At 50.1% G+C, this 26,203-nt stretch overlaps 1 protein-coding gene across 1 annotated transcript; it reads left to right on the plus strand.

Annotated features, from left to right (window-relative positions):
* CA6 (carbonic anhydrase 6) lies at positions 1–25,077 on the plus strand. The gene is made up of 8 exons (XM_044236281.1): positions 1–63; positions 7,714–7,893; positions 13,463–13,611; positions 14,289–14,381; positions 17,900–17,969; positions 21,532–21,689; positions 22,614–22,737; positions 24,622–25,077. Exons 1-8 carry the CDS (start codon positions 9–11, stop codon positions 24,726–24,728), a joined length of 936 nt encoding a protein of 311 aa, XP_044092216.1. The 5' UTR covers positions 1–8; the 3' UTR covers positions 24,729–25,077.
* The last annotated feature ends 1,126 nt before the right edge of the window (positions 25,078–26,203 follow it).

A 26,203-nucleotide genomic window follows, 5' to 3' on the forward strand; every position in this document is an offset into this window, starting at 1 on the left:
AGCAGCAGATGGTCCAGCCAGCAGGTGCAAAAGAGAGGACCCGTTTCAACACCAGGTCTTATGGTGAGTTTACACAGATAAGGTGCTCTGAATGTTAATGGAAGGCTGGGCTGTAAATGTTGTTAGGAATTGGTTCCGGTTTTGTTAGTACCTAAACTAATAATGGAGAAAAGAATTTCCACCAGGGTTTTGGTCTGGGTAGTATTTTTGTGTGTGAATGTGTGGGGGGATGTTACTGGACCAAGGGTAGATATGATGGAGGAATCTGCCTGCTGGTAGACACCCTAAATGCTGAATTCTGGGGAAATGGATGAGTCGGAAGATATCCTATAAGACTGGGTATCTTCCCAGAGAGGTTGATGGAGGAAACATGGGCATCCCACTGATGCAGGTGGATATGGCTGAATAGTCTGCCAGCAGATTATTTAAAGATTTTATTTATTTATTTGACAGAGATCACAAGCAGCAGAGAGGCAGGCAGAGAGAGAGGGAAGCAGGCTCCCTGCTGAGCAGAGAGCCTGATGCGGGGCTCAATCCCAGGACCCTGAGATCATGACCTGAGCAGAATGCAGAGGCTTTAACCCACTGAGCCACTCAGGCGCCCCCAGCAGATTATTTAATATGAAAATTTAGTTACATTAATACTTATGTATAGGGACATAGCTGCAAGTCAGAAAGGAAATAAAAACTTTTTATATAAGTCAAAAAAGATGCTTCAAGGTTGCCTAGCTGGCTCACTTGGTAAGAGCATACGACTCTTGATCTTGGTTGTGAGTTCAAGCCCCATGCTGGGTGTAGAGCTTACTTAAAAAAATAAAATAAGGGACACCTGGGTGGCTCAGTGGGTTAAATCCTCTGCCTTTGGCTCTGGTCATGATCCCAGGGTCCTGGGATCTAGGCCTGCATCAGGCTTTCTGCTCAGCAGGGAGCCTGCTTGCCCACCCCATCCCGCGCTCTGCCTACCTCTCTGCCTACTTGTGATCTCTCTCTCTCTGTCAAATAAATAAATTTTTAAAAAAAGATTTTATTTATTTGACAGACAGAGATCACAAGTAGGCAGAGGGGCAGGCAGAGAGAGAAGGAAGCAGGACCTCTGCCGAGCAGAGGCTTTAACCCACTGAGCCACCCAGGCGCCCCAAATAAATAAATTTTTAAAAAATCTAAAAAAGGGGCGCCTGGGTGGCTCGATGGGTTAAGCCTCTGCCTTTGGCTCAGGTCATGATCTCAGGGTCTTGGGATCGAGCCCCACATGGGGCTTTCTGCTTGTCAGGGAGCCTGCTTCCCCCTCTCTCTGCCTGACTCTCTGCCTACTTATGATCTCTCTCTCTCTCTCACATAAATAAACAAAATCTTTTTTTTTTTTTTTTTTTTTTTAAAGATTTTTTTTTTTTTATTTATTTATTTGAGAGAGAGAGACAGTGAGAGAGCATGAGCGAGGAGAAGGTCAGAGAGCGAAGCAGACTCCCCATGGAGCTGGGAGCCTGATGTGGGACTCGATCCCGGGACTCCAGGATCACGCCCTGAGCCGGAGGCAGTCGTCCAACCAACTGCGCCACCCAGGCGTCCCAATAAACAAAATCTTTAAAAAAAAAATCTAAAAAAATAAAAAATAAAAGATACGCAAAAAAAAAAAAAAGGTGCTTCAGGGTTTGCATATTTTGGCTTTAGCACAACCTGTGTGGGCTCTTCGTTCCGCTCCATTCATTCTTCTGTGCGTGTAATTCTAAGATGTGTAGTCAACTGATTTCTGGCCAAACTGGTAAAAACCAGTACACAAAAAGGCAGGCGATGAGCGCAGGCAAACAGATGACCCTAAGAGGAAACAATTGGCAGCCCGTGTGACCAGTGCTATCTGCAAAAATTAAGCAGAAACACACGGGCACCTCCAGAACCTCATGCTGCCTCCGGCCTGGCAGTCTCCCTGCAGTCCTCCAACAAAAGGGTTAACTCCTGGCAAAGCACGGGGCTTCCAGACCTGCCAAGGCACCAAGTCTCACTTCTGTCCTGATTGGTCCCGCCCTGGCCTTCTCAATGTTAATAATTAGAATACCTCTCAGGAACATCAGCGTATATTGCTTTAATAACTAAGCTAGCCAATCCCCGCCCTCAACATCTAAGAAATCAAAAAATATAACAGGGGTTGTTTCATGTAGGGAGAACAGTCTTATATAGTTCCAGGCCCAGGGGACATTTAATAGGTCACGATGCAAGATAACTGATTTTCCTCTCAGTGAGCCTCAGTCATTAGGAAAAGTTGAATTATGTTTAGCTAAATCTGTTTAAGAAAATAGGCACGAGTGTAATACGTTTGAGAAGTTTTAATCCAAAAGAGACTGTGTGTTGGTACTTAGGTAGAACGGAGCCTTCAACCAGCTAGAAAGTTCACTTGTTGAGCATGACTCATTCTTTAGGATTCCTGAGCTAGCTCTCCTGAATGAAACGAAATAGTGGCCCGTCTGTATTACTATAACCAGAATGTGCATATTCTTGGGTAGACAGACCCATTCTTCTAGGCTAGTCTATGCAAACCTGAGCTTGACCACCCCTCCCAGCTCACCTGGGCTGACCACCCCTCCCTACTCACCTGGGGTGATCACCCTCCCTGCTCACCAGGCTTGACCTTGTCTCTCCGCTCACCTGGGTTGACCTCTCCTCCCTGCTCCCTTGGGTTGACCACCCCTCCCAGCTCACCTGGGCTGATGGTGCTTCCCTGTTTACCTGGGCTGATCACACATCCTTACCTCTTCCTTTCCTTTGCCTCCGTGGGCCTCCGTCACGGCGCTGTGGTGGCACTGAGGAAGAACAAAGCTCCCTTCTCATTTTTGATATGGTATTACTTTGAAAATGGCATACTTGTCAGTTCATCTCAGCCAGTCCCTCAAGCCATAGGGCTAGAAAAACAGGAGTTTAGAATTAGACACAGCCTTGATGAGCCAGAGATGTGGTCTGATGATGGCAGAAGCGAGTTCAGAGTCGAATGTGACACCCTAAAAAAACAAGTTAAAATGAAACAAATCCCGAACCCAAACAAGCAGCATGCTTCGCAAATACAAGGAGGAAACTCATGTTCAAAGTGAATGGAAAATTTTGTGGTTGAAGAAGACAGTGAGTCAGGGGGCGCCTGGGTGGCTCAGTGGGTTAAGCCTCTGCCTTCTGCTCAGGTCATGATCCCAGGGTCCTGGGATCGAGCCCCGCATTGGGTTCTCTGTGCGGCGGGCAGCCTGCTTCCCCCTCTGTCTGCCTGCCTCTCTGCCTACTTGTGATCTCTGTCTGCCAAATAAATAAATAAAATCTAAAGAGAAAAAAATGTCTAAAAAAAAAAAGAAGACAGTGAGTTACAGTGTAGGCAATGAAAGGGACCCTGCTTGACGGTGTTGACGATGTCACTGGAGTCTGCCACCAAGAAGAGGGAGGGACCCTCTTTCTCTAGTAAGATGCCCTCATTAGCCGGTGGGTCCCGGCTGGTCCGACCACTCGATTAACCCAATTACTCACTGTAACCGCCTGTTGACCACGTTAGCCAGCGGCACAGATTCCCAGCCCTCCCCGGTTCTTGCCCGAGCCAAGGATTCAGAGGAGGATGGCTGCTTGGTGAGGTTGCTAAAACGACAGACTCACATGTGCTTACTGGAGGCCTCCGTGGGGCAGCAAAAGGGCCGGGGCTGCCTGGGCGTCCCCAAAGCTCTGAGTGCAGGACAGGGGAACCCATGGGAAATGGAGTCATGGGGAGTAACTGACGCCCTCCAATTCCCCGGAAGCGGCTGTGGACACCTGCTCCCCGAGCCCTCCTTCCTGTGAGGACGGGTCCTGTCTCCTCACACTGCCCGGTGTCCCCCACTCCCTCCCTCTCTCTGCGGGCTGCCCCTACCCCTCACTCAGCCTCCCTTTCCCTCCTGCCTCCCCCGCTCAGGCTCTGCACCGGCAGCCAGCCAGCTGTGACTTTCAGGCTCCCTCTGTGCTCCCTCTTTCCTCGAGTCCCACCTCAGATTCCCAAGAAAAACGCTTGCACGCCTGGTTCGTGTTTCCCTGACCGCTGGATGTCAGGGGGCCCTGGCCTTGGGGAAGGTCCCCGGCGTCCTTGCTGTCCTCAGGAGAAGTGGGGTCTCACCCAGGGCTGGAGCCCAGCAGGCAGGACATGACTCCCTTTGCAAAGACTGGAGAGCAAGCTTCTGATTTCTGAAAATGTGTAAGAGAGTTCCAGCAGGGGAGGAATGAGTCCTTCATTTTCCCTCCAGTCCCCTCACTAAGGGGCTGGCTTCCTTTCTTCGTAAAGTGAGGGATCTGGGTAGAAGGTGCTGCCAGTGGCCACACACAAGGAGGGAGGTCCTCTCGTGAACGCTTATTCAAGGTGGGGAAACTGAGGCATAGAGGCATAGAGCCACACAGCTCGTCAGTGGCAGAGCGGGGATCGGAAGAACCCTCGCTCTTGGCCAGAATCCTTTCGCGCTGGCACGGAGTGGGTCCAGCATCCTCTGGGCTCCAGGGAGGGGGACTCGAGCTCGGGGAGGGGGCCGGGGTAGCGCTGCTCTCCAGAACAGGATGTCCTCTGTGTCCGGGCAGAGCCCCATGCGCCCTGGGGGATGCTGCCTGCCCTGTGCCTTTGCCCTCTCGGAAGGGCATGGGAAATGCTGACCTGTCAGCAGGTATAAACTCTAAAGTTTCTCCCTCAGCGGGTTTCAAGGACTGTTTACCCAAGGAGACACGGAAGGATTAGGCACACCGCCCATCCAACCCGTCTGGGTGTGACTGGGCCCATGGCAGCTGTCAGAACAAAGGCTTCCCCAGGAGAAACAGGATGCCCACACGGGCTCCATGGCCCCGAGGAACGCCCTGGGACGTGGGTCCCGAGCTGGGGCTCCAGGGTCCACAGGTGATTCAAGAGCGAGGCCAAGAACAAGGGCCTCCAGGTGGAACTCTCTGGTCCATGCCCAAGCCTGGGGGGTGAGGGGCAGGCTGGCCATTTCCAAGGACAGCTGGCCGAGGTAGCCCAGGTCTGCAGGGGCAGCCTCTGGGCACTGCTGAGATGGGCAGGAGATGCCAAGCCGAATCTAGCTAGGGCTTTCAGGGGATGGCCCTCACCCATTCCCAGAGTCCCCGCTTGCCAGGATCAAGGGCACAGGAAATGTCATTGTCCCGGGAAATCCTTCCCATCCTGCCTCTCTCTGCCTTGGGCCTTTCCCCTGTCCTGTGGCCACTCATCCACAAAGGGTGCACTGTGTGGTCCTTCAAGGGAGTTTTCATAAGTTAGGACATGGAACAACCCCAAGCGTGGGCTCAGCACACGTGGCGATGACACCAGCGGGCCTGGGCGAGCGCGCGTCACCTGGCCCGTCACCAGAGTCACAGGGACCATTGTGGGAAGGTGTTATTGTTTTAGTGGGCGCAGCGGAGGGTGGGTCAGTCGGCGAGACTGGGTAAATTGTTATTTACAGTTTCTGAGCTTTTTAAAGAAGAGCGCCCCAGGATCGGGGCGATTCCAGACCCGTGGCACCATGATGGCTCTGGGAGCTCTGCTGCCTCTGCTCTTCCTGGGGGCCCAGGCTCAGCACGGGTCTGAGTGGACCTACTCAGGTAAGCGCCCCCCTCCCCGCCGGGTTTGTGCCTTTCCTTGTCACCCTCACCCCTGCGGGAGCTGCCCTGTCCGCAGGAGCTGCCCTGTCCGCCTACAGAGAGCGTGCGGAACTCAGACCTCCGATCGGGGGCAAGGGGAGCTTGCTCTCCCTTCCTGGACAACCAGGTCTTGGTCGGGGGCGCCCAAGATTCCCCGGCAGGTGTTTTTGCCTTAGAACCTTTCCTGGCCATGCTCCTGGTTGGAGAGCCCGCTTGCCGCCACTGGCTGCGAAGCCCTCTGCTTTCTCCGGCTCTGCAGTGGAGGAGGAAGTTGCTAGAACAGGCTCCCTGCCATCTCACAGAGGGCGTGCGGGTTTGTGGAGTTTTCTTCTTGGAGAGTTCATGGTCTGAAGTTTACCCAGAACATCCTGACTTCCTGAGAACCCAGCACCTTTGCACGGCCTCCGGGGCTGCCGCCTCCCAGTAGCCATGACCTTGCTAAGGTCCAGATCTGCACATCTGGACCCGAGTCACCCCCTCCCATGGGGTGGTGAAGAGAGCTCCTGCCCTGCCCCCCTTTCCCTACACTGCACCCAGGGATCGGGCTCTGGAGGACTCTCAGGGCTGCTGACTGACTTACTCTCCCCACGGTGCCCCCACCAGCTTTGGACCCCAAGGAAAGCATATATTCATTGTGGATGCGTGTCTTGTTGAGTTAAGGGCAGCAGAATTAGGGACATCATGGGTGGCTCAGAGAGTCCGGCGTCAGAGGGCAGGGCGTCAGCTGTGGCCTATGGCTCCGCTCTGGAGCAGAGGACGCCACACGTGGCCAGAGCCGTGGAGGCCCTGGGGTTCTACTTCGTGCGGCTCGTTGGTACTAAGTGTGGTTCAGAAGGGTAAGCAAGAGAAAGAATTCCAACAGGCAGGTCTTGTCCTTCTCGGGCTCAGCCCAGCCTATGAGACCGCAGGCCTTCCTGAAAGCTGTCAGGGGCCCAGCAACACTTGGGGAGGCTACTTCAAAGGCCTTTTAGGAATCATCGGGAAATCTGCAACACAGCTAGGGACACAGGCTAAAGCCTCTTGATCCATGCAGGGGCTGTGCTCGGGGCCACTGGCCTTGATCCTGGCATCCCACCTCTGGGAAAGAATTGTTTAAATACTGGTTTGTAGGATTAGATCAAGAAGAGCAGAGAAATAAAAAGTTGACTTTTCTGTTGATTGCAAAACCAAGCAACTGTGAGGGGTCCCAAAACAAACACCTTCCTGAAAACAAGCCAGGATTTGCCATACAGCTACTGCCTAACGGGGGGGAGAGCTTGGATTCCCAACTGCGAAGGTGTGGGCCCATTATAGCTACTAGCTTTCTTCCTTTCCTCCCTAGAATTATCACGCGCTCTAAAATGAGACATTTCCTTACTTTAGTTTTTTTCAACTAATCACTTTGGTCATCTTTGAACCTGATGCTTTACCTTCTTGTCCTGAATCCATAGGTGTAGGCAACCTGGGGGTCTCTACCCTACTGAGACCCAGTGCACGGGGCTGGAGCAAGGAAACAGTTGGGGTGGGGGCTGCAGAGGGAGAGGGCGCTGCATGATTGTTGGGAGAGGGGAAGGAAAACTGTGCCATTAGAAGAAAATGGGGACAGGACCCCTAAGAGTAATTCAGTAACACCAAGCCCTGAGGAGCCTTCTAGTGCATTTATCCCCATTCTAGGGGACAACCAAGCTACATAAATATAAATATTAAAAATATAAATATATATATTGCATAAAATATATATAATATAAAAATATGAATCATACAACATATGTTATATTTATTAAATATAGATTTAATAGATTTTATATAATATATACAATATATTTAATATAAACATACATATAAAAATATAAACATAAAAATATATTAAAAAGCTATATATTAAAGACCTTTATTGTTTTGCAAACACCAACTGTTCTTGGTGCCAGTGACAACAGGTGAGTTTGGAATCTGGGTCACGTCCCTGAGACACCAGGTTCCACGAAGCAGATTCTGACTTCTAGGGGTCAGGCTCTGCTTTCTAGAAGGTAGACCCCTGGCCTTGATCCTGGCCTCCTGCTCGGCAGGCCCTTCGGTGAGCTGAGCCCTTCCAACTCTGACCCCCTTGGCTCTCTCCTATCACAGAGGGGGCACTGGATGAACTGCATTGGCCAAGGGAGTACCCCACCTGCGGCGGGAGGAGACAGTCCCCCATCAACCTGCAGAGGAAAAAAGTTCAGTACAACCCATCCCTGAAGGCTCTGAACCTGACAGGCTACGGGGTCCAGGCGGGCGAGTTCCGCATGATCAACAACGGCCACACAGGTAAGGGGCAGGTGGCAGGACGCTGTCCCTCCGTACTCAGCCCCAGCGGCAGGTGCGGAGCGGCCTGAGGGAGACGCAGAGTGCAGGCTGGGCGCCGCAGGCCACAGGTGGGTGGTGGTCCCCACACCAAGCTGTGCACGGGGTGGAGGCGGGGGTTGGTGCTCAGTCTTTGGCCTCAGTTCCTGGCTGGATCCTTCCTTCCGCGGGCTGACCTCTCCCCCAGCTCACTCCGACCCCGCCAGTGGGAAATCCAGCCCACAGAGTCTGTGCCGGTGACGCCAGGGACCCGCCTGTCCTCGGGGATCTGTGCCCTCGTCTGATTTTTCCATATTTTCTGCATTGAGTCTGATTGGCTCAAAATGCCTGACAGGAGGGCCCAGGATTTCTCAAAGGTTTTATTTATTTTTCTAGAGATAGATTTATTTATTTATCAGAGAGAGCTAGAACACAAGCAGGGGGAGTGGGAGAGGGAGAAGCAGCCTCCCTGATGAGCAGGGAGACTGATCTGGATCCCAAGACTCTGGGATTGTGACCTGAGCCAAAGGCAGATGCTTGATCGACTGAGCCACCCAGGCATCCTTCAGAGGTTTTAAAAAGAGACTCTTGGGGTCTTGAATGGGTCCTCTTCTAGGGAGGAGGTAGAGGTCAGACAGGAAAAGGCTGACTTGGGTCTTGTAGACCACCCCTAGTTCAGAAGCCTGGACTGGACAACTGGAAAACCCTTGCTTTGTGTTTATTGAACATACTTTTGATTTTCCAAGTGGGCCCCTCTCCTCTGAACCTCATGATACCCCCATCCCTGGCAGGGGTCATTGTTAGGGTTGGAGGTGAGGACATTGGGAGGCCGAAGGACTTAAGGTCACCTGGTCTCTGGCGGCTCAGCTGCACCCAGGCCACTCCCAACCCCATCCTCCTCCTCAGACACCCCCCTCCCCACTTCCTCCTGGGCTAGGCCAACTTACTGCCCACCCGAATAGGTGCTTGGGGTCACAGGATTTAGATCTCCTATTTGCACAATTGAGAAGATAAAAGCAGTTGCCCTTGATGGGGTTGGGAGACCCAGGAGAGTGAAGAGCTGTAAAAGCCCTCAGGCACATGTGGCCTGGATCCCTGAACTCCACAAATAATTCATGAAAGCCTGATTTTATCTTTAATGTCAAGCTCCTACTTCCAAAGTTTCTCTGAAGCCTCCAGCAAATTGGCAGGTTGCAAACCTCTTCCCTGTTTTTTTGGTTCAATAAACATTTATTTTGGTTCACACCAACATGAACATTAATAATTACAGTAATGGTTGGGCCAGATTAGGGGAACCTTAAGTCTCATGGTTCTTCCAAGAGAGGATAATTAGACCCGCAGTTCTCAGTATTTGAAATCTAAGAATTTGGGCGCCTGGGTGGCTCAGTGGGTTAAAGCCTCTGCCTTCAGCTCAGGTCATGATCTCAGGGTCCTGGGGTCGAGTCCCGCATCGGGCTCTCTTCTCAGCAGGGAGCCTGCTTCCTCCTCTCTCTGCCTGCCTCTTGCCTACTTGTGATCTCTGTCTGTCAAATAAATAAATAAATAAAATCTTAAAAAAAAAAAAAGAAATCTAAGAATTTGACCTCAGGCTTTTTCTTAAGGACTCCTTTTCTTTGTTAAAACAGTAATAATTAAATACATTGTCAATCGCTGAAATTGCCCTTCTTCCAGTCTTGCCCTCGATGAAGAGGGGCAACAGGTAGCAACTGAAGGCAGGGGGGAAGCTGGGTTGACCCCACCAGGACAGGCAGCCAGAAGTATCAAACGACTGAAAACCCCCACTGGTAACATGGACCGTTTCCGTTGCACACCTGCCGGGTAGGGCTTTGTGCTGAGGACCCAGGAGAGGGGAAGTGTTAGGAAGGTTCTAGCTTCCCAGGGGGTCCTAGCGGCTCCCTCCTCCCAGTTTGGACAAGTCCCTGGAACTTTCTCCTATGGGCTGTACTGGGCTCTCTAGAGGCTAGAAGCCTGTAGGGTTCCCAGTCTACCCTACATCATGTCAAACCTATGGGAAAGCACGCAAACAGCTCCCATTACTTACATTTTTTGATGTCAAGTATTTTGAAAGATCTTTAGAATTCTTTACGATTGGCTTTACATTGTCAGCAAGCTCCAAGCTTAAAGAATTCTGAAGAAAAAAGGCAACAACAACACCCCACCCAACCATTTTCAAATCTGATAACATTTGGTTGAGTAAGTTTAACAAGAAGGTTGATATGATATAATTAAACATTTATTACTTTTGATTTTGATTAAACATTTGTTACCTTTTAGATCTTGGAACCTAATATACATATATGTATATACATACACACACTTATACATGTATATATGTACATATATACGGATTTGTATACATGTATTTTTAATTGACTTCATTTTTTTTTTGAGCAGTCTTAGGTGCATAGCAAAATGAAGAGGAAAATGCAGAGACTTCTCATATACCCTCTGCCCCCACATACATTGTCCCCCCATTATCCATATTACTTACCAGAATGATATATTTTTATTTTTATTTTTTTTAAAAGATTTTATATATTTATTTGAGAGAGAATGAGTGATAGAGAGCATGAGAGAGGAGAAGGTCAGAGGGAGAAGCAGACTCCCCAAGGAGCTGGGAGCCCGATGCGGGACTCGATCCCGGAAGTCCAGGATCATGACCTGAGCCAAAGGCAGCTGCTCAACCAACTGAGCCACCCAGGTGCCCAAATGATATATTTTTAAAAGATTTTATTTCTTTATTTATTTAGAGAGTGAGCAGAGGGAGGGGCAGAGGGAGAGGGAGAAAGAATCTCAAGCAGACTCAGGGCTGAGCACGGAGCCCCATATGGGGCTCCATCCCACGACCCCGAGATCATGACCAGAGCCAAAATCAAGAGTCAGTTGCTTAACCAACTGAGCCATGCAGGTCCCCCAGAAAAATACTTTTTTATTTTATTTTTTTTAAATCAAGGATGACTCTACCTCGACACAATATAATTTGGTCCAGAGTTTGCCTTAGGGGTCGTTCTTGTCTTACACATTCTATGGGTTTGAACCAACGTAGAATGACAGTATTCATTGTTACAGAATCATACACAGTGTTTTCATGGCCCTAGTTATCCCCTGTGCTCTGCCTGTTCATCTCCCTCTCTACCCCAGCAGCCACAGACCTTTTGATTGTCTCTGTAGTTTTGACTTTTCCAGAATGTCACAGAGTTGGAATTACATAGTAGGTGGCCTTCTCAGATTGGCTTCTTTCACTTAGTAACACATTTAAGGTTCCTCCATGTCTCTTCATGGCTTGATAGCTGATTTCTTTCTTTTTTTTTTTTTTAAGATTATTTATTTGACAGAGAGAGAGAGAGAGAGCGATCACAAGTAGGCAGAGAAACAGGCAGCGAGAGAGGAAGGGAAGCAGGCTCCCCGCTGAGCAGAGAGCCCGATGCAGGGCTCGATCCCAGGACCCTGGGATCATGACCTGAGCTGAAGGCAGAGGCTTAACCCACTGAGCCACTCAGGCACCCAATAGTTCGTTTTATTTTAATGTTGAATAATATTCCGCTGTCTGGATAGACCACAGTTTATCCATTCACCTACTGAATGGGCATCTTGGCCACTTTCAAGGTCATCATTCAGTAATTACGAATAAAGCTGTCATAGACATCCAGGTGCAGAGTTTGTTTTTACCAGTGGGTCAAGACCAACGAACGTGATGGTGCGGCTGTGTTTAGCTTTGTCTTCCAAAGGGACCGCACCATGTTGCGCCCCCACCCGCCCTGCGTGAGCTCCTGCCCGCCACGCCCTCCCAGCATTTGCTGTCGTCAGTGTCCTGGATTTGGGCTGTTCTGATAGGTGCGCGTGTATCTCACTGTTGTTCATTTGTATTTCCCCGATGACCTACAACGTGGAGTCTCCCTGAACCTGCTTATTTGCAGTCTGTGTGTCTTTGGTGAGGTGTGCTAAGGTTTCCAGCCCATTTTTAAAATCAGGTTGGTTGTTTTCTTATTGTTGAGTGTTAAAGGGTTCTTTGTATATTTTGGCTAGGAGTCCTTTATCAGATGCGTCTTTTGCAAATATCTTCTCCTAGTCTGAAGCTTATCTTCTAAGTTTCCTCATAGTGTCTTTTACAAGATAGAAGTTTTTATTTATTGTTTTAAAGATTTTACTTATTTACTTGAGAAAGAGAAAGGGAGGGGGAGAACACAAGCAGGTGGAGCAGCAGAAGGAGAAACAGAATCACCGCTGAGCAGGGAGCCTGACGTGGACCGGCCCTACGACCCCCTGCCCTGCGATCGTGACTGGAGCCCAAGGCAGACGCCTAATGACTGAGCCACCCAGGCGCCTCTCTTCGAGGACTTTCAATAGGAAGACCTGGCTAACAGAATAGATGCTGCTTGTCCTTGTCCCTAAATTATGTATATCCTCATAGATCTTTTCCTTTATCACTTTCTTCGCTCGCTCTCTGGAGCCTCCCTTTTCCCTGGCTCATTCCAGAATGTTCAAATGTCTCTGAGGCCTGAACCACTGAAGCAAACAACAGCAGCTAGGTGACCAGAGGGACCTCCCTGGGGCCAATCTGTAGGGCACCGGGCAGGAGGAGGAAGTGGGAAGAGTGGCCCATTTTCCAGGCGGCAAGAACTTAACACTTGAACACATCCACTGATCAGAACAAGTTAAGCCCCAGGCCAGGGGTCCGTGTGTTTCCGGACTTGCTGCAGAATGTGGTCTCTTGTCTTCCAAAGAGAAGTGGAGGCCTGTAATGGCGACATCCTGTCCCCACCACGACCCATTCTTGGCCTGGTCTGCCTCCCCCACCCACCGTGTGATCTTGTGCCTCTGAGCAAGGAAGGCTTTCCCCCTGCCCAGGTTGGCCTCCTTGTCCATAAAAGCACTGAAGCTTACAGGGGTTTTATGGAATGGAGTCGGCTGTTCTTTTATTTATTTATTATTCATTCATATATTTATTCATTTATTTGAGAGACAGAGAGTGCACGAGCGGGGGGAGGGGCAGAGGGAGAAGCAGCTTCCCACTGAGCAAGGAGCTCAGTTGAGCTATTCCTAAAAGGCTACCCAGGATGACGATATTTAACCCCTCAACTTGGCCTCGCAAACAGTGCTCTGGGAATAAAAGTCATCACACTAGTCCCAAGAGGTCCCCCAACCCCCCTTCCTATTCCTATGCTGTGGGCAAATCACAAAACTGGTCAGAAGCCGAGAGCGGGATTCTGGTTTCCACACCCACTCGTCATATTTTCTAGGGCATCCTCCTTCCCTAGGGCTGACAAGCTGGCCTTGCCACCCCCACCCCTGGTGGTCCTGCCCCTGACCCCCGAGTCTGGGTAGAAGGGTGTGGGCCCTGACAGGGGTGCCCGCCCAGCCGGGCCCTCCCAGCCTGCCCTGTGTGCCGGTCACCTCCTCCCCGTGGGCGACCCTGCTCAGGGCATCCTAGGCCGGCGTGGTCTTGGCTAGCTCCATGAGTGTGCAGGGGAGCGGGGGAGCTGCCTGGCCGGTAGACCCGACCCCTCCGTGCGTGTGTGCACCGGCCGCAGCCCTCTCTCGTCTTCTCTCCCAGTGCAGATCAGCCTGCCCCCGACCATGCACATGACGGCCCCCGACGGCACCCAGTACACAGCCGAGCAGATGCATTTCCACTGGGGTGGAGCGTCCTCAGAGATCAAGGGCTCCGAGCACACCATCGACGGCAACCAATTTGTGGCGGAGGTACTCTGGGGACCCCAGCCAGGTCCTCTTTCTTCTTTCCAATCCCACAGTCACTTTCCTTATGAAAACAGCCAAAGAGACTGCATGGTGACCGTCCAGTCACCCTAAGTTGATTTTTTTTTTCATTCATTCACAACCATTTAGTGATCTCTGCTACATGTCAGGGATTCAAGCAGGGTCCCCGCTCTCACAGAAAGCACAGTGCAAGGCAGGAGTTTACAGCCCACAGAATGGGGCAAGCCCTCTTGGTTTCAGCTGAATGTCTCTGTGTTAGATTTTCAGGGTTCTCTCTCTTGCATAGATCTGTCCTTAAGATGACCATGGTTTACAGTGTCCTCCAGAGCAAGGTATCTCGTGCCCATGCCTGGGAGACCACAGGAGAACCCAGTGACCTCAGACGAGCCCTCCGGACACTGCCAGCTCATCTGCCTGGAGCGTAGGGTCAGGGAAATGCCCTTGAATTGCCATCTCCCCAGAATCCCACTCATGCTCTTTCCATTGGAGAACTTCCTGGTCTCGATAGATCTCAGACCCAGAGGGAAGGAGGTCAGAGTTGTTTAGGAGGGACAAGCTGAGGCTTTGGGTAGAGAGACCTTTCTCTTCGTTCTTCCCTGAACACCTGAAGCTCACAAAGTCTGTAGGGACCACCCTTGACTTACCCTTTCTTGCTCCCACAGATTCACATTGTTCACTACAATTCTAAATACGAGAGCTACGACAGAGCGCAGAGTGAACCAGACGGCTTGGCTGTGCTGGCAGCCCTCATTGAGGTAGGCTGAAGTGACACATGTGACATCAGAGACTGGTGTTGCATCAGGTGTAGACAAAGGGTCTTCCCTCCTCATCTGCTACTGAGCTCACCGTCCTTAAAACAACTCTGACTCAGTGAAGCCCTTGTTCACAGTCACTGTGTTCCCTCTGTGTCCCCAGTCTTGGGGATCTTGGATGAGTGCGACAACTGATTTAAAGGAGGGGAAGGGGAAGCTGGCCACCTGCCAGGTAAATCAACACCTGCTTTTCTGCTTTTCTCAGAAGGTCTGGAGGGCGGGAACTGCAGCTAGGTGGCGGGAAATGGTCATGAGTTCAGTCTCCCCCAACAAGTGCTAAGTTGGATAAAATGGCCAAAACCAACCATATCTTTGTTCTGGAACTGGATCAAAGTCAAACAACAAATCGAGGCATTTGTTTGTGAAAAGTGGCTAGAATTTTGAGTTAGAACAGTGGGGCTCTTCCTATCCCCAACCTCCAGCTTGGTCAGCAAGGTCTTTTTCCTGGAGCAGGCTGGACAGGGGACCCAGCAGTCTTACTGCCTAGAGGTGGATGACTCACTTGATTTGGAGTGAGAGTTGAAAGCCCATGCGCCAGGATCTATCAGTAAAGGTAATAGAAAGTGAAAGTTGCGGCTGACCCGCTAAATGGCTGACCTCTGGATGTGTTTCGTAGCTCATCCAGATCCAGCAGCAGAGGGTGCAAACATGATGGGCTTGAGGGGTATGAACAACAACTTCTGCTAAAATCGTTGACTGACCACAAAGCTATGTTGACCATATAAGTAGTTCCTAGAGGGCCCTAGGAATAAGATTTAAGAACAGAGCCAAGACATCAGCTGCTGTGTGTGGCTGGGGAGACCCATCTTGCAGATGAAGTGGAAGAAATTCCTAAATGGATACACAAACCAACAAAAGAATTTTTTAAAAATCAGAAATCGTGTTTACATCCTATATTAGTTAAATGTCCAGTTTTCAAAAAAAAAGTTGGACATGCAAAGAAATAGGAAAATATGATCCACATTTAAGAGAAAAAACAACAGCCAACAGGTAATGACTCTGAGTGGACTCAGGGACTTATCAGATAGGACTTTCCCAACAACCATCATAAACATGTTTAAGGACTTAAAAGAAATTGTGTTCATAGTATTAAAGGAAAGTATAATGACAATGACTCAAAAAAGGGAAACAGAAATGACAAAAATGCACAAGTGGAAAGTCTAGAGTTGAAAAATATAATAAATAAAATGAAAAATTCACGACATGGTCTCAAAGCAGAGATGAGACAGCAGAAGGAGTCAGTACATTTGCAGAGAAATCAAAGAATTTATTCAATCTGAGGAACAAAGGAAAAAGACTGAAGAAAAATGAACAAAGCCTTAGAGATTCATGGAACAAGATCACACAACCCAACATATACATAGTGGGAATCTGGGAGAGGAGAAAGAAAGTGAAAGAAAAAAAATGGAAGAAATAATGGTCCCATTTTCCCCCAAATTTGATGGGAAAAAAAATAATTTACAAACTGGGAAACTGAACAAAGCCCTTGTCTGATCAGAGTCAAACTGTTGAAATCAACAAGACAAAAAGGACTTTTTATAAATAGGATACTGACGTACAACTAACAGCCAACTTCTCATTAGAAACAAGTCATCAGGGCGCCCGGGTGGCTCAGTGGGTTAGGGCCTCTGCTTTTGGCTCAGGTCATAATCCCAGGGTCCTGGGATTGAGTCCCGTATCAGGCTCGCTGATCGGCAGGAAGCCTGCTTCCTGCTCTCTCCCTGCCTGCCTCTCTGACTACTTGTGATCTCTGTCAAATAAATAAATAAAATCTTTAAAAAAGAAAGAAAGAAAGAAAGAAAGAAAGAAGTCATCAGAAGGCCATGGAATGTCAACCAGGAATCCTAATCCAACTAACACCCTTCAACAATGAGGCGAAACAAAGGCATTCCCAGATACAGAAAAACTGAGATAATTGCTAACAGATCTGTCTTACAAGAAATATTATCCAAAACCCTTCTGGCTGAGAGGCAATGACATCAAACAGTAACTCAAATCTGCAGAAAGAAACGAAGAATGCTAGAAATGGTAACTATAAAAGACTGTCTAAAAATGTTTTTGTCTTGTCTTTAAAAGATTTCTTTTAAAAAACCCATCATATTGTTGAAAGGAATCATTACACCACTTATTGTTGGGTTTACGATGTAGGTAGATGTAATGTCAAAGACAAAAGTGAGGAAAATAGAAAGAAATAGAGCTAGCTTGGAACAAAGTCCCCATATTTTATAGGAATTAAGTTAGTACTAACCTGAGGTAGGCTGTGATAAGTTGTATATTGAACAGTAGTCCCCCCTTATCCCTGGTTTTACTTTCCCAGGTGATAGTTACACGTGGTCACGTGCAGCCCAGAAGGAGATGTTCCTTCTAGTGATGTTTACTCCAGGAGCTTAACGCTAGGTCACAGCGCCTGCGTCATTCACCCCCGTGACCTTGTCACGCAGGTATTTGATCAAGTGCATCATCCCAAGAAGAGTGAGTGAAGTACAACAAGAGATTTTGGGAGAGACCACGTTCACGTAACTTTAAATTCAGTATATTGTTATTATTGTTCTATTTGATTATTAGTTTATAGTTGTTGGTCTCTTACTGCGTCTAATTCATACACTAAACTTTACAGGTATGTATAGGAAAACATGTAGTATTTACAGGGTTTGGCGCTACCCATGGTTTTAGGCACCCACTGCGGGTCCTGGAATGCAATCCCTTCAGATAAGGGGGAACAGCTGTAATCACTAGAACAACCATTAATACTTAAAAATGGTTAAATCGTGCATGGAAGGTATTTGTTTCACTCAAAAGATGGAACAGAGGAACAAAAATTCACGAGGGACCTAGCAAAACAAATAGCGAGTGGCGGTCATAGATCCAAGAAATCGGAATTCATACACAGCGGAAGAAGAAATAGACCAACGCCACCGATTGAAAAGAACCATTGAAATTCACCTTTTTCACCAAAAGTAATTTTTCTGACTTCTGAAGAGTCAACGCTCACACAAAACAATTGTGACCTGGCAGGGGGCAGAATTGGAACAGTTTGGGCTTGGATAGAGGCTGTCCCCCCCCCAGGCAGGAGTCCCGAGGATGAGGAACCGGGCACAGGGGACCAAGCCCCCCTTATCACAGGGACCTTCCTGAAGTGAACCCCGCCCAAACAGAGTCCCTGGGGGGTATGGTGACAGTGACTTTGGGCCATGCCCTGAGGGCCTCACCAGTCACCCCTGAGAAGGCTCTTTCCCTGGAAGCTGTCCCAATGCTTCCGTCCTGTCTCCCTGGAAGAGACCAGTGAGCCCAGGCAGTTGGTGGCAAAGAATGACCAGACAGTCTCTCCCCACACAGCTGGGGCTCGGACAGGCTGCCTCCTCCCTGCCCCCGGGCTCTGCCCAGTCAACAGGGACACCAAAGCATGGGATTACCAGACTGAGGTCCCCTTTCCACTCGATGCACTGCTGTTTTTCCTCCAGGTCAAGGATCACGGTGAAAACACTTACTACAGCAACTTCATTGCCCACCTGAACAACATCCGGTATCCAGGTGAGGAAAGCCCACAGCGGCGGCAGGAGCTTGTGGCAGAACAGGGGGCCTGGAAGGGGGACATCAGCAGAGAGGGGGGCACACGGGCCCCGCCGGGGGGCCAGGGCTCTCATGCCAGCGGCTCCTGCTGTCGGCTCAGGCTGCAAACACCCTTGAGAAACCTGTTCACACACCCCATGTGTTGATTCCCACGGTTGGAAGCCAGGGGACCACGGACAGGGGATATCTTCGCTTCACCTCTAGCTCCAGTGAGTAGTGATGACTCTGGGCACTAGGGGGGGGGGCGGAGAGAGAGAGAGAGAGAGAGAGGGGAAAGAGAGAGAGAGAGAGAGAGATGTTCTCCTTAGCTTTAGGCTAAGGAAAACCCTCCCATCATTGTGCCTGGACAGGGCTGGTTTCCCTCTCCTCTGCCTCCAGAAGGCAGGATTCATGTCCGAGGGGCCACCGACCCCTACGACCTGTGACCTGAGCCACAACCACATCAGCTTTGACACCCTGGGCTTGTGCTTCTGACTTTGGCCACCCCTCCCAGACGGCAGGTCCCTGACTTCCGGTCCCGCCCATCCAGGGGGTCCCTTGACCTCCGACCTGTGGGCCTTCTGTTCTCCCCAGTGCATGAGTGGGGATGAGGGAGAGGCAGGGGCAGAAGCAGACTCCCCTCTGAGTGTGGAGCCTGACGACTTGGGACTCAATCCTGGGACCCTGGGATCATGACCTGAGCTGAAGGCAGACGCTTCACCCACTGTGCCACCCAGGTGCCCCCAACTACTGTTATTTTTATTCATAGCAACAAATATGAGCATGTATTAACATGGCCTGGAAGTCCTCAAACACTCATCTGGGCCTTTGCTTCTCCCCGCTCCAGAACGCTTATTTCGCGTTTCCTCCCCTCCCTCGAAGCCCCTCTGCCCCCCGCCCCAGCTTCCCCCTTGAGTGGATCAGAAGCCTTGTTCCCGCTTTATCTAAAAGGCGGTCAGACCCTTACTCATCTTCTTAACCCATCTGTCCCGGCCAAGCTCCACGTCCCCTCCTCTGCCGCCGTGGGCGAGAGTCCCTGTTCCCGACCGAGGCCGGCCCTCCACACGCGCGCACCGGCCCGCCCGCTTAGGGTCCCTCCACCTGCTCGCCTCTGCGGTCCCGCAGCCCCATTTCTCACCATTCACCCGCCACCGGCTCGGCGCACAGATCGGTGCTCTAACACCCCACGAGTCTCTTTCGACCCAGCCAGCCCCTTGCCATCCTCCCCTCTTCCATCCTATGCGACGCGCCCTTGAATGTGTTGCCTCGTGGTCCTGTTCCGTTTTCTCACTCACCCTCGGCTGACCCTGACAGCCACCGTCCCTTTAAGGTCACCCCTGTTAGATCTCCTGGCCACTTCTCTTTTCTCTCAGTTGACCTGGAGACAACGATCCATCCCACCCCGCTCTCCTTCTGCCCACACTTGGGCTCACCCCCAGCTGCGTTCTCTTTCTGCTCCTGCTCTCATGGTGGGGGGCGCCAGCTCTGCCTTCTCCAGGGGACCTCATTCCGTCCCATGGCCTCTGTTGCCCTCTCTGTGCTGTGGACTCCTAAAATCTGAGATCCTCCATGCAGTGACAGGACCACGGGGCAGGGGAGGCAAAGCAGACGCAAAAACCAGCTGGCTATTTTGCGGACCCTCAGCAAGGCCAGCAAGAGAAACCACAGGCCTGTGGTCTGAGACGTTTCCTTGAATGCATGGACCTTAGGCCTTTTGTTTCTAGGAACTGATCCAGAGCCGTTTCCTTTTCCAATTCAATAAATGATGCTTCTGATCAATACTGCTTGCCGCACTGGCCTCCCTCTCAACTCTGGATTCCTCTATCCAACAGCTTGCTTCATACTGCCCTGCAGATCTAAAATTTAATATGGCCCGAACCTTCCCTACCACCCATCCCCCAGGCTCGTCCCTAAACCAACTTCCTCATCTCAGCAAAGAGCATCATAAGCCATCCCACTGTTGAAGCCCCATACCCAAGGATCGCTGTTTTTTTTTTTTTTTAACTTAAAAAAAAATCTTTTTAAAGTAGCCTCTACCCCCAGTGTGGGGTTTGAACTCATGATCCCGAGATCAAGAGTTGCGTGTTCTACAAACTGAGCCAGCCAGGTGCCCCTCCCAGAATCATTCTCGGTTTTCCACTTTCCATTATCCCTCACATCCAAACCGTCAGCGCGTCTTTCTGTTTTCACCTCCCTGATTTCAGTCCTCTTGTGTGTCAGCTGAGAACAGGATTGCTGGGTCATATGGTAATTCTAGGTTTAATTCTTAAAGCTGCCATCACATCGCTTTCCCTAGTGGCTGTACCATGGTCCTGGAATTCTTGACTCACTTAACTATATTACAGGGATGAAGCTAAATCTATGCTCGAGAGCCCTTTAGAAGGTTGTATCTGGAAGCTATTCCAATAACACTAAAATTTAGAATTTTTTCTAGCCTATTCATGGGATTTTCCACTACCAGACTCTGACGCCTTGGTTTAGCGAGTCTGTTTATGTCTACGTAAAAACTGTAACCTCTTTGCCATCAAAAGAATGCAAAGTGCATTTTTGGGAAAGCGAAAAAATTCAACTCAACTCTGTTTCTTCGTTGGCGTCATGCTGAGCTCAGGAGCTCAGAATCATGACATGAATGGAAGAGGGATTCTCGAGATGCAGTGATGGGTACTTGAGCTGGGAGTCTCCGGACACCCTGTGGAAACTCCTCTCCCCACGGCCCCTCTTCCCCACGCGAGCCCCCACCCCCCGGGGGCTGAGCCTGTTTTCTCGGGAACCATGGCAGGAAATGCTCAGGACCAGGTGCCTGAACCCCCACTTGGTTCTGAGTCTGCCTTTCTCATCTCTATCCAGCCATTTCTTTCTTTCTTTTTTTTCCTTTCTTCCTTCCTTCCTCCCTCCCTCCCTCCTTTCTTTCTTTCTTTCTTTTATGTTTATTCATTTGAGAAAGAGAGAGCACAAGAAGGGGGAAGGGCAGAAGGAGAAGCAGACTTCCTGCTGAGCAGGGAGCCCGGATGCGGGGCGGATCATGACCTGAGACAAAGGCAGATCCTTAACCGACTGAGCCACCCAGGTGTCTATCCACTCATTTCTAAGTGAGCCCAAACTAAGGCATTTTGTTCTTTTTTGAGATTTCTTATCCGGAAGCCCCTAGCAGTCATAATTCTCTTCTCTCATTTATCATAAAGCATATCTTCTGCCCAACAGTTGTGATGACAGTTAGGCTCATGAGGACTTTCTAAGCTCAAGTTCAATGACCAAACTTTATAAGCACACCCCTCCCCCCTTATCCTCGTAGGAATCCTATTGAACATTCCCTTGTTGCCTTTGAGGTGACAGCCAGGAGGAGGTATTTGAGTGGGTCTCTCCCCAGAGTCTTTGCTCTTACCCTCTTCTAGGAAGCAGCAGACTGGGGAAATGCTTCGAACGATCAGCCTCTGTGTTCTGGTGACTCAGAAGATTCAAACGTGGGGCGGTCTGAGCCTGAGCTGTGCCCCCAAGGGGCACCAGTGACCCCTCACATTCCTTTATCCTTTGTCCCCTCTGTTAGGACAAAGCACGGTTCTGAGTGACCTTGACATTCTGCACATGCTCCCCGAGGACATCCAGCACTACTACAGCTACAATGGGTCGCTCACCACTCCTCCCTGCACTGAGAACGTCCACTGGTTTGTGCTGGCCCATCACGTGCCGCTCTCCAGAGCACAGGTAAGGTCCCCCGCCCCGCCTCCCCAGGTCCCCTTCTAACTGCCTGGCTGACGAGAGCGCTTCCCTACATCTTACCTTAATGCTAGCACCCGGGCTCCCAGGTGATTTTCTGCCCCGGGACTGCTGTGCCTCACCCCTCCTGGCCTGGGTGACCTTACTAGTGCTTGGCAGAGATGGGCAAGTTGAGGCATCAGGGAATCCAGGGAACCCTGGGACCTTGGATGCAACCAAAGGACTGGGAACTGACCCGGGTCAGAGAAGAAGGGCTGCATCGCAAAGGCAAACATTTGCTGAGCGGATGCTCCCTCCAGGTAACATTCTAGGCCCTTGATGGACAGAACCCCTGTCCTCGTGGAGTTTACATTCTAACTTCATAAATGGCTTTACACAAGGACTTACTGACATTGTTAGCTTTTTAATATGCGAGCAGGCCTGCAGTCCTTTGAGGATAAGAGCTGTGTCAGCCACCTTCGGTTCCCCAGCATAGCATGGGTGCACAGTAAATATTTGTTGCCTTAGGGAAAGGACAAACGTAACTGAGGCTGCAGAGGAAAAGCTGGCATTTCCTTCAGGGTCATGTTCTTCCTCAGGAACAAGTAGATCTTTTTCTTTGAATTTTCATTTCCCCAATGCAGGAAAAGGTGGAAAGAACCCTATTCAAAGATACCCACCCACAAATCTATTTGCTTCTTTTTCTCCTTTCTACTGGCGACCAAGAGATGGTTGGAAGAATGAATGGGTGGCCGGGTGGATGGCTGGGTCGCTGGGTGGGTGGTGGGGTGGAAGCTCTGCTGCCATGGAGCAGAACTTGAGATCTCCTCATACTCACTTTATCAGGGTTATAGAAATAAACCTAATAAACTATGCTCCTTTAAACCACCCAGTACCTCTTTCCCTCCATAATCCACTTCATGTGGCCTGTAGATTTGGAAGCTAGAGAATTCCATAGTGGATCACCACAACAAGACCCTCCACAATCACTACCGGAGGACCCAGCCCCTGAACAACAGAGTGGTGGAAACCAACCTCATGAATTTCCCTCACCTACGTAAGATCAACTCTTATTTATCCTTTGCGATTCTTTGAGTCCTGTTTTCTTCCTTCTCTGGGTGGATGCATGTCTTCTGGCAATAGTAGGGAAGGGACAGTCATCTAAAGGGCAGGAGGCTCAGATGGGCCAATCCGTACAGGGGATGTGTGGGCAAAGGAAGTGGCTCATCTTCCCAGTCCAGGCAGTGATGCCAGTGAGTAGAACTGAGGAGACCACAAGGATGGACAGTTACATGATTTATTACTTACTTGGTCTTGGCCAGAGACACCCAGTAGGAGAGCAAGATGCTTAACAACATCCTGATACTCCCATGAGAGTGCAGGCAAGCCCATCCCCAATTCCCACACATCTCCTCAAGGTGGTGTTAACTAGAGCATGTATTGTTTACTACATTTTCTTGGGGATCATGCCCCAGACACCAGGGTGCTGGAAGTAGGTATGACCAGTCCAGCCTCCCTGGGACCCTCTAACACACTGGGTCAGGCTTCTTGGCTCACCTTATTAATGTGGTTGCAAGAATGCAAATATTCTGCAATTTCCCCATCTTTACTTTGCCCGTTTCTCTGTAAAATTAGGGTGAGCTATACACATTCCCTGAATTCATTGTCTTTACAATCTGTTTCCTCTAAACATTCCTGAGACCTTGACATCCTCGAATACGATAGAATTGATTCCAATCAATATTGCCCACTCGGTATGACCCCAACTGATTATACATATCTTTCAAAACCTTTAAATCTCCAGACAGGCTCCCCACCTCCCCATCAACAAAGGCCCATTTGTGATTCTCTCCCCATCCTTCCTTCCTGGTTCATTGATTGTTTTCTCTTGCATTTGTTTGCTCCTCCAGCAATACCAACAGAGGAAAAAGGACACCTGTCATAATGATCATTTCCCCATATTACACTATATACCATATTAACAGTACCAATTCCTTCCCCAAAGGACGACATCCTCTTAACTAGGTCCAAATGCTAGCAGCCTGACTTAAGGGACACAGACCCCCTGATCTACCTCCTTGTTCTAATCCTGCCATGTCCCCTTTTCCCTGATGAAATGTCCCATGGCTCTTGCAGTAGACAAGTACAGATTGCATAGTTTCCCCTATGCCACACCCCAAATGCTCCTTCCACGAGGGGGGGAGTGTCGCTTCAATTCACCCTCAGGAGGAAACACAGAGATGGTCTAGATATCCGCCTCTCCGACCCAGATGCCCCATGCTGCAGTTCACCTGGGTGTCCTCTGTGGCCACCCTTCTGAGACTCACCGATTAGAGTTATTACTTCAGCTCCCAGGAGATAATAAGAAGGTCTCTTCCCCCACTTGCAGTCAGGGGACCGGAGCGACAGCCTCCCTTTGCTGCTAAGAGAACTGAACACCATTTTGCTCCCCCTGCCCTCAGACCCAGACTTCTAGGTAGCAGCGCTGTCTCTGGCCAGCCCGGTTGTGTCACGCACCTGACGCCTCCTAGTTCCATTGAATTCCACCCCCACTGGGTTAATATGGTCACCCCAGCAATAAGAAATGATCTGGCAAAGAAGCAAGATTACAAAAGCAAGATAATGGCCAAGTATAGATGTGTTGCAATTCATTTATTAGAAAACATCCATGTCCCCTCAAGGTAAGGGCTCTTGAGCATCGCACGAGAAACCAAGGTCCAGGGACAGAACCACCGCCGAGGTGTCAGCCCTTGGATTAAGGCAGTTTCCACGCCTAAATTCAGACAGCGGGAAGGTGCTTGAAGCTGGCGGGACAGGACATGGAGGGCATTCTAAGGAACCTAAATCCCCCCCCTTTACTACAGGTGTGGGGAATGTGTCTGGCTGTCCCACAAGGACCACCAAACTTCTGACCTTCCCGCGTGAACTCTTCTCTCCATAGCGTATAATCTAGGTCCCGAGTTCCAGCTTTACAAAAAAAAGCTCGACAAATGGGTTGAATTCTTGAGAAGACTTACTGAAAAGAGGAACAAGAAAGACAAATTCTAGAGATGGCGAGCTTGAAGCGGGAGGTGTGCAGGACAGAAGGGCCCTCCTCTGAGCCCACGCCCTGCCCGGCTCCTCCCCGACCCCGGCTCCTCCGAGAAATCCGAGAAATCCGGCGCCGGGATTGCAGCCTCCCCGAGGCTCCTGTTCCCGTTTCTGTAAGACTGAGTAAACCACTGTCCCTGAGCGGAAATGAGGTGGTTTAAGGGTATGAGAAGGGGTTTGTTAGAAGACACCAATGGGAATTGATTGGAATAGAAATGTAAAGGAAATGGAGCCCTAAGTATCTTCCTATCGAATCATGCATGTTGATCTGTGTAAATTACAAAGCAGCCCGGACTGCCCTGTGGGATTTAGGTGAAATAAAATGTCTTTGGGAATTGGTCATTTGAAAATTTCTCTTTTCTGTTTCTTTTGTACCACTTCAAATATGCCTTCTTTGCCCTCCCCTCAGGGACACCGGGGATGGGACAGGGATCGAGGTGGGAAGGGTTCCAGAACCAAGTTTAGGAAGAAGGAAAGAGAGTCTTACCTTGCAACTTGTTGGTGGCGAGGTCTGGAGCCTGGGCCGGGCTGGGCGAGCAAAGGAAGAACAGAGGAGTAGGGCCCCGGGCTTGCAGGACAGACGGGGAGGAGAGGGGAGGAGAGCGGAGAGGACCTCCCTGCACGTCTCATCCTCGAGGGTCAGATGGTGGCTGGGCCTTGTCACTAGAGCCGGGTTCAAGGTCCGGTTCTGCGGCTCACTGTCACAATCGGTCACTGCCATGATCGCCATGGTTTGAGCGCACGGATGCACGTTTCTGACGGAGGCCCCTTCTCGCCACTCCCTCTTCGCTTCCCCCCTCTCCGGCCCAGCCCCCCACCATGTTCTTCCCAGTTCCTTTGTCTGCTCTTGACTGGCTTTGTTCCCCCACGCTGTCATCCATCACCTCTGACTTCATTCACCGCTCGGGGCCGTCCTCAGAGAAGCTGCATTTCCCCCAGTTTATTGAAACGGAAGCCAAGATAGGGGACAGCCGGGTGACGCGCCCGCCATTTCCAGGGTAGAAGACGGTGGAGCCAGGATCGGAAGCCAGGTCTTTGGTATCCAAGCTGTTTTAGCTGCAGAAGTCTTCCCTTTCGGGATGCCTGGGCAGCTCAGTCGTTAAGCGTCTGCCTTCAGCTCAGGCCATGATCTCAGGGTCCTGGAATCATGTCCCGCATCAGGCTCCTGCTCAGTAGGGAGCCTGCCTCTCCCTCTGCCCTCCTCCCTGCTTGTGTGCATTCTCTTTCTCAAATAAATAAATAAAATCTTAAAAAAAAAAAAAAAAGAAAAAGAAGTCTTCCTTTTCATTTATCCAAGCTTCCTAAAGCACCTGCCGCGTGCCAGGCATGGGGCTGAGGCTTGGGACGCAGAGATGGGGCAGGAGGGATGGTTTCTGCAGTGGACACTCAAGCCCCATGATCAGGACAGACATTGACCTAAGCCATCACCCTCT

This window comes from Neovison vison, chromosome 2 (assembly GCF_020171115.1).
Source record: "Neovison vison isolate M4711 chromosome 2, ASM_NN_V1, whole genome shotgun sequence".
In the NCBI taxonomy this organism is placed as follows: Eukaryota; Metazoa; Chordata; class Mammalia; order Carnivora; family Mustelidae; genus Neogale; species Neogale vison.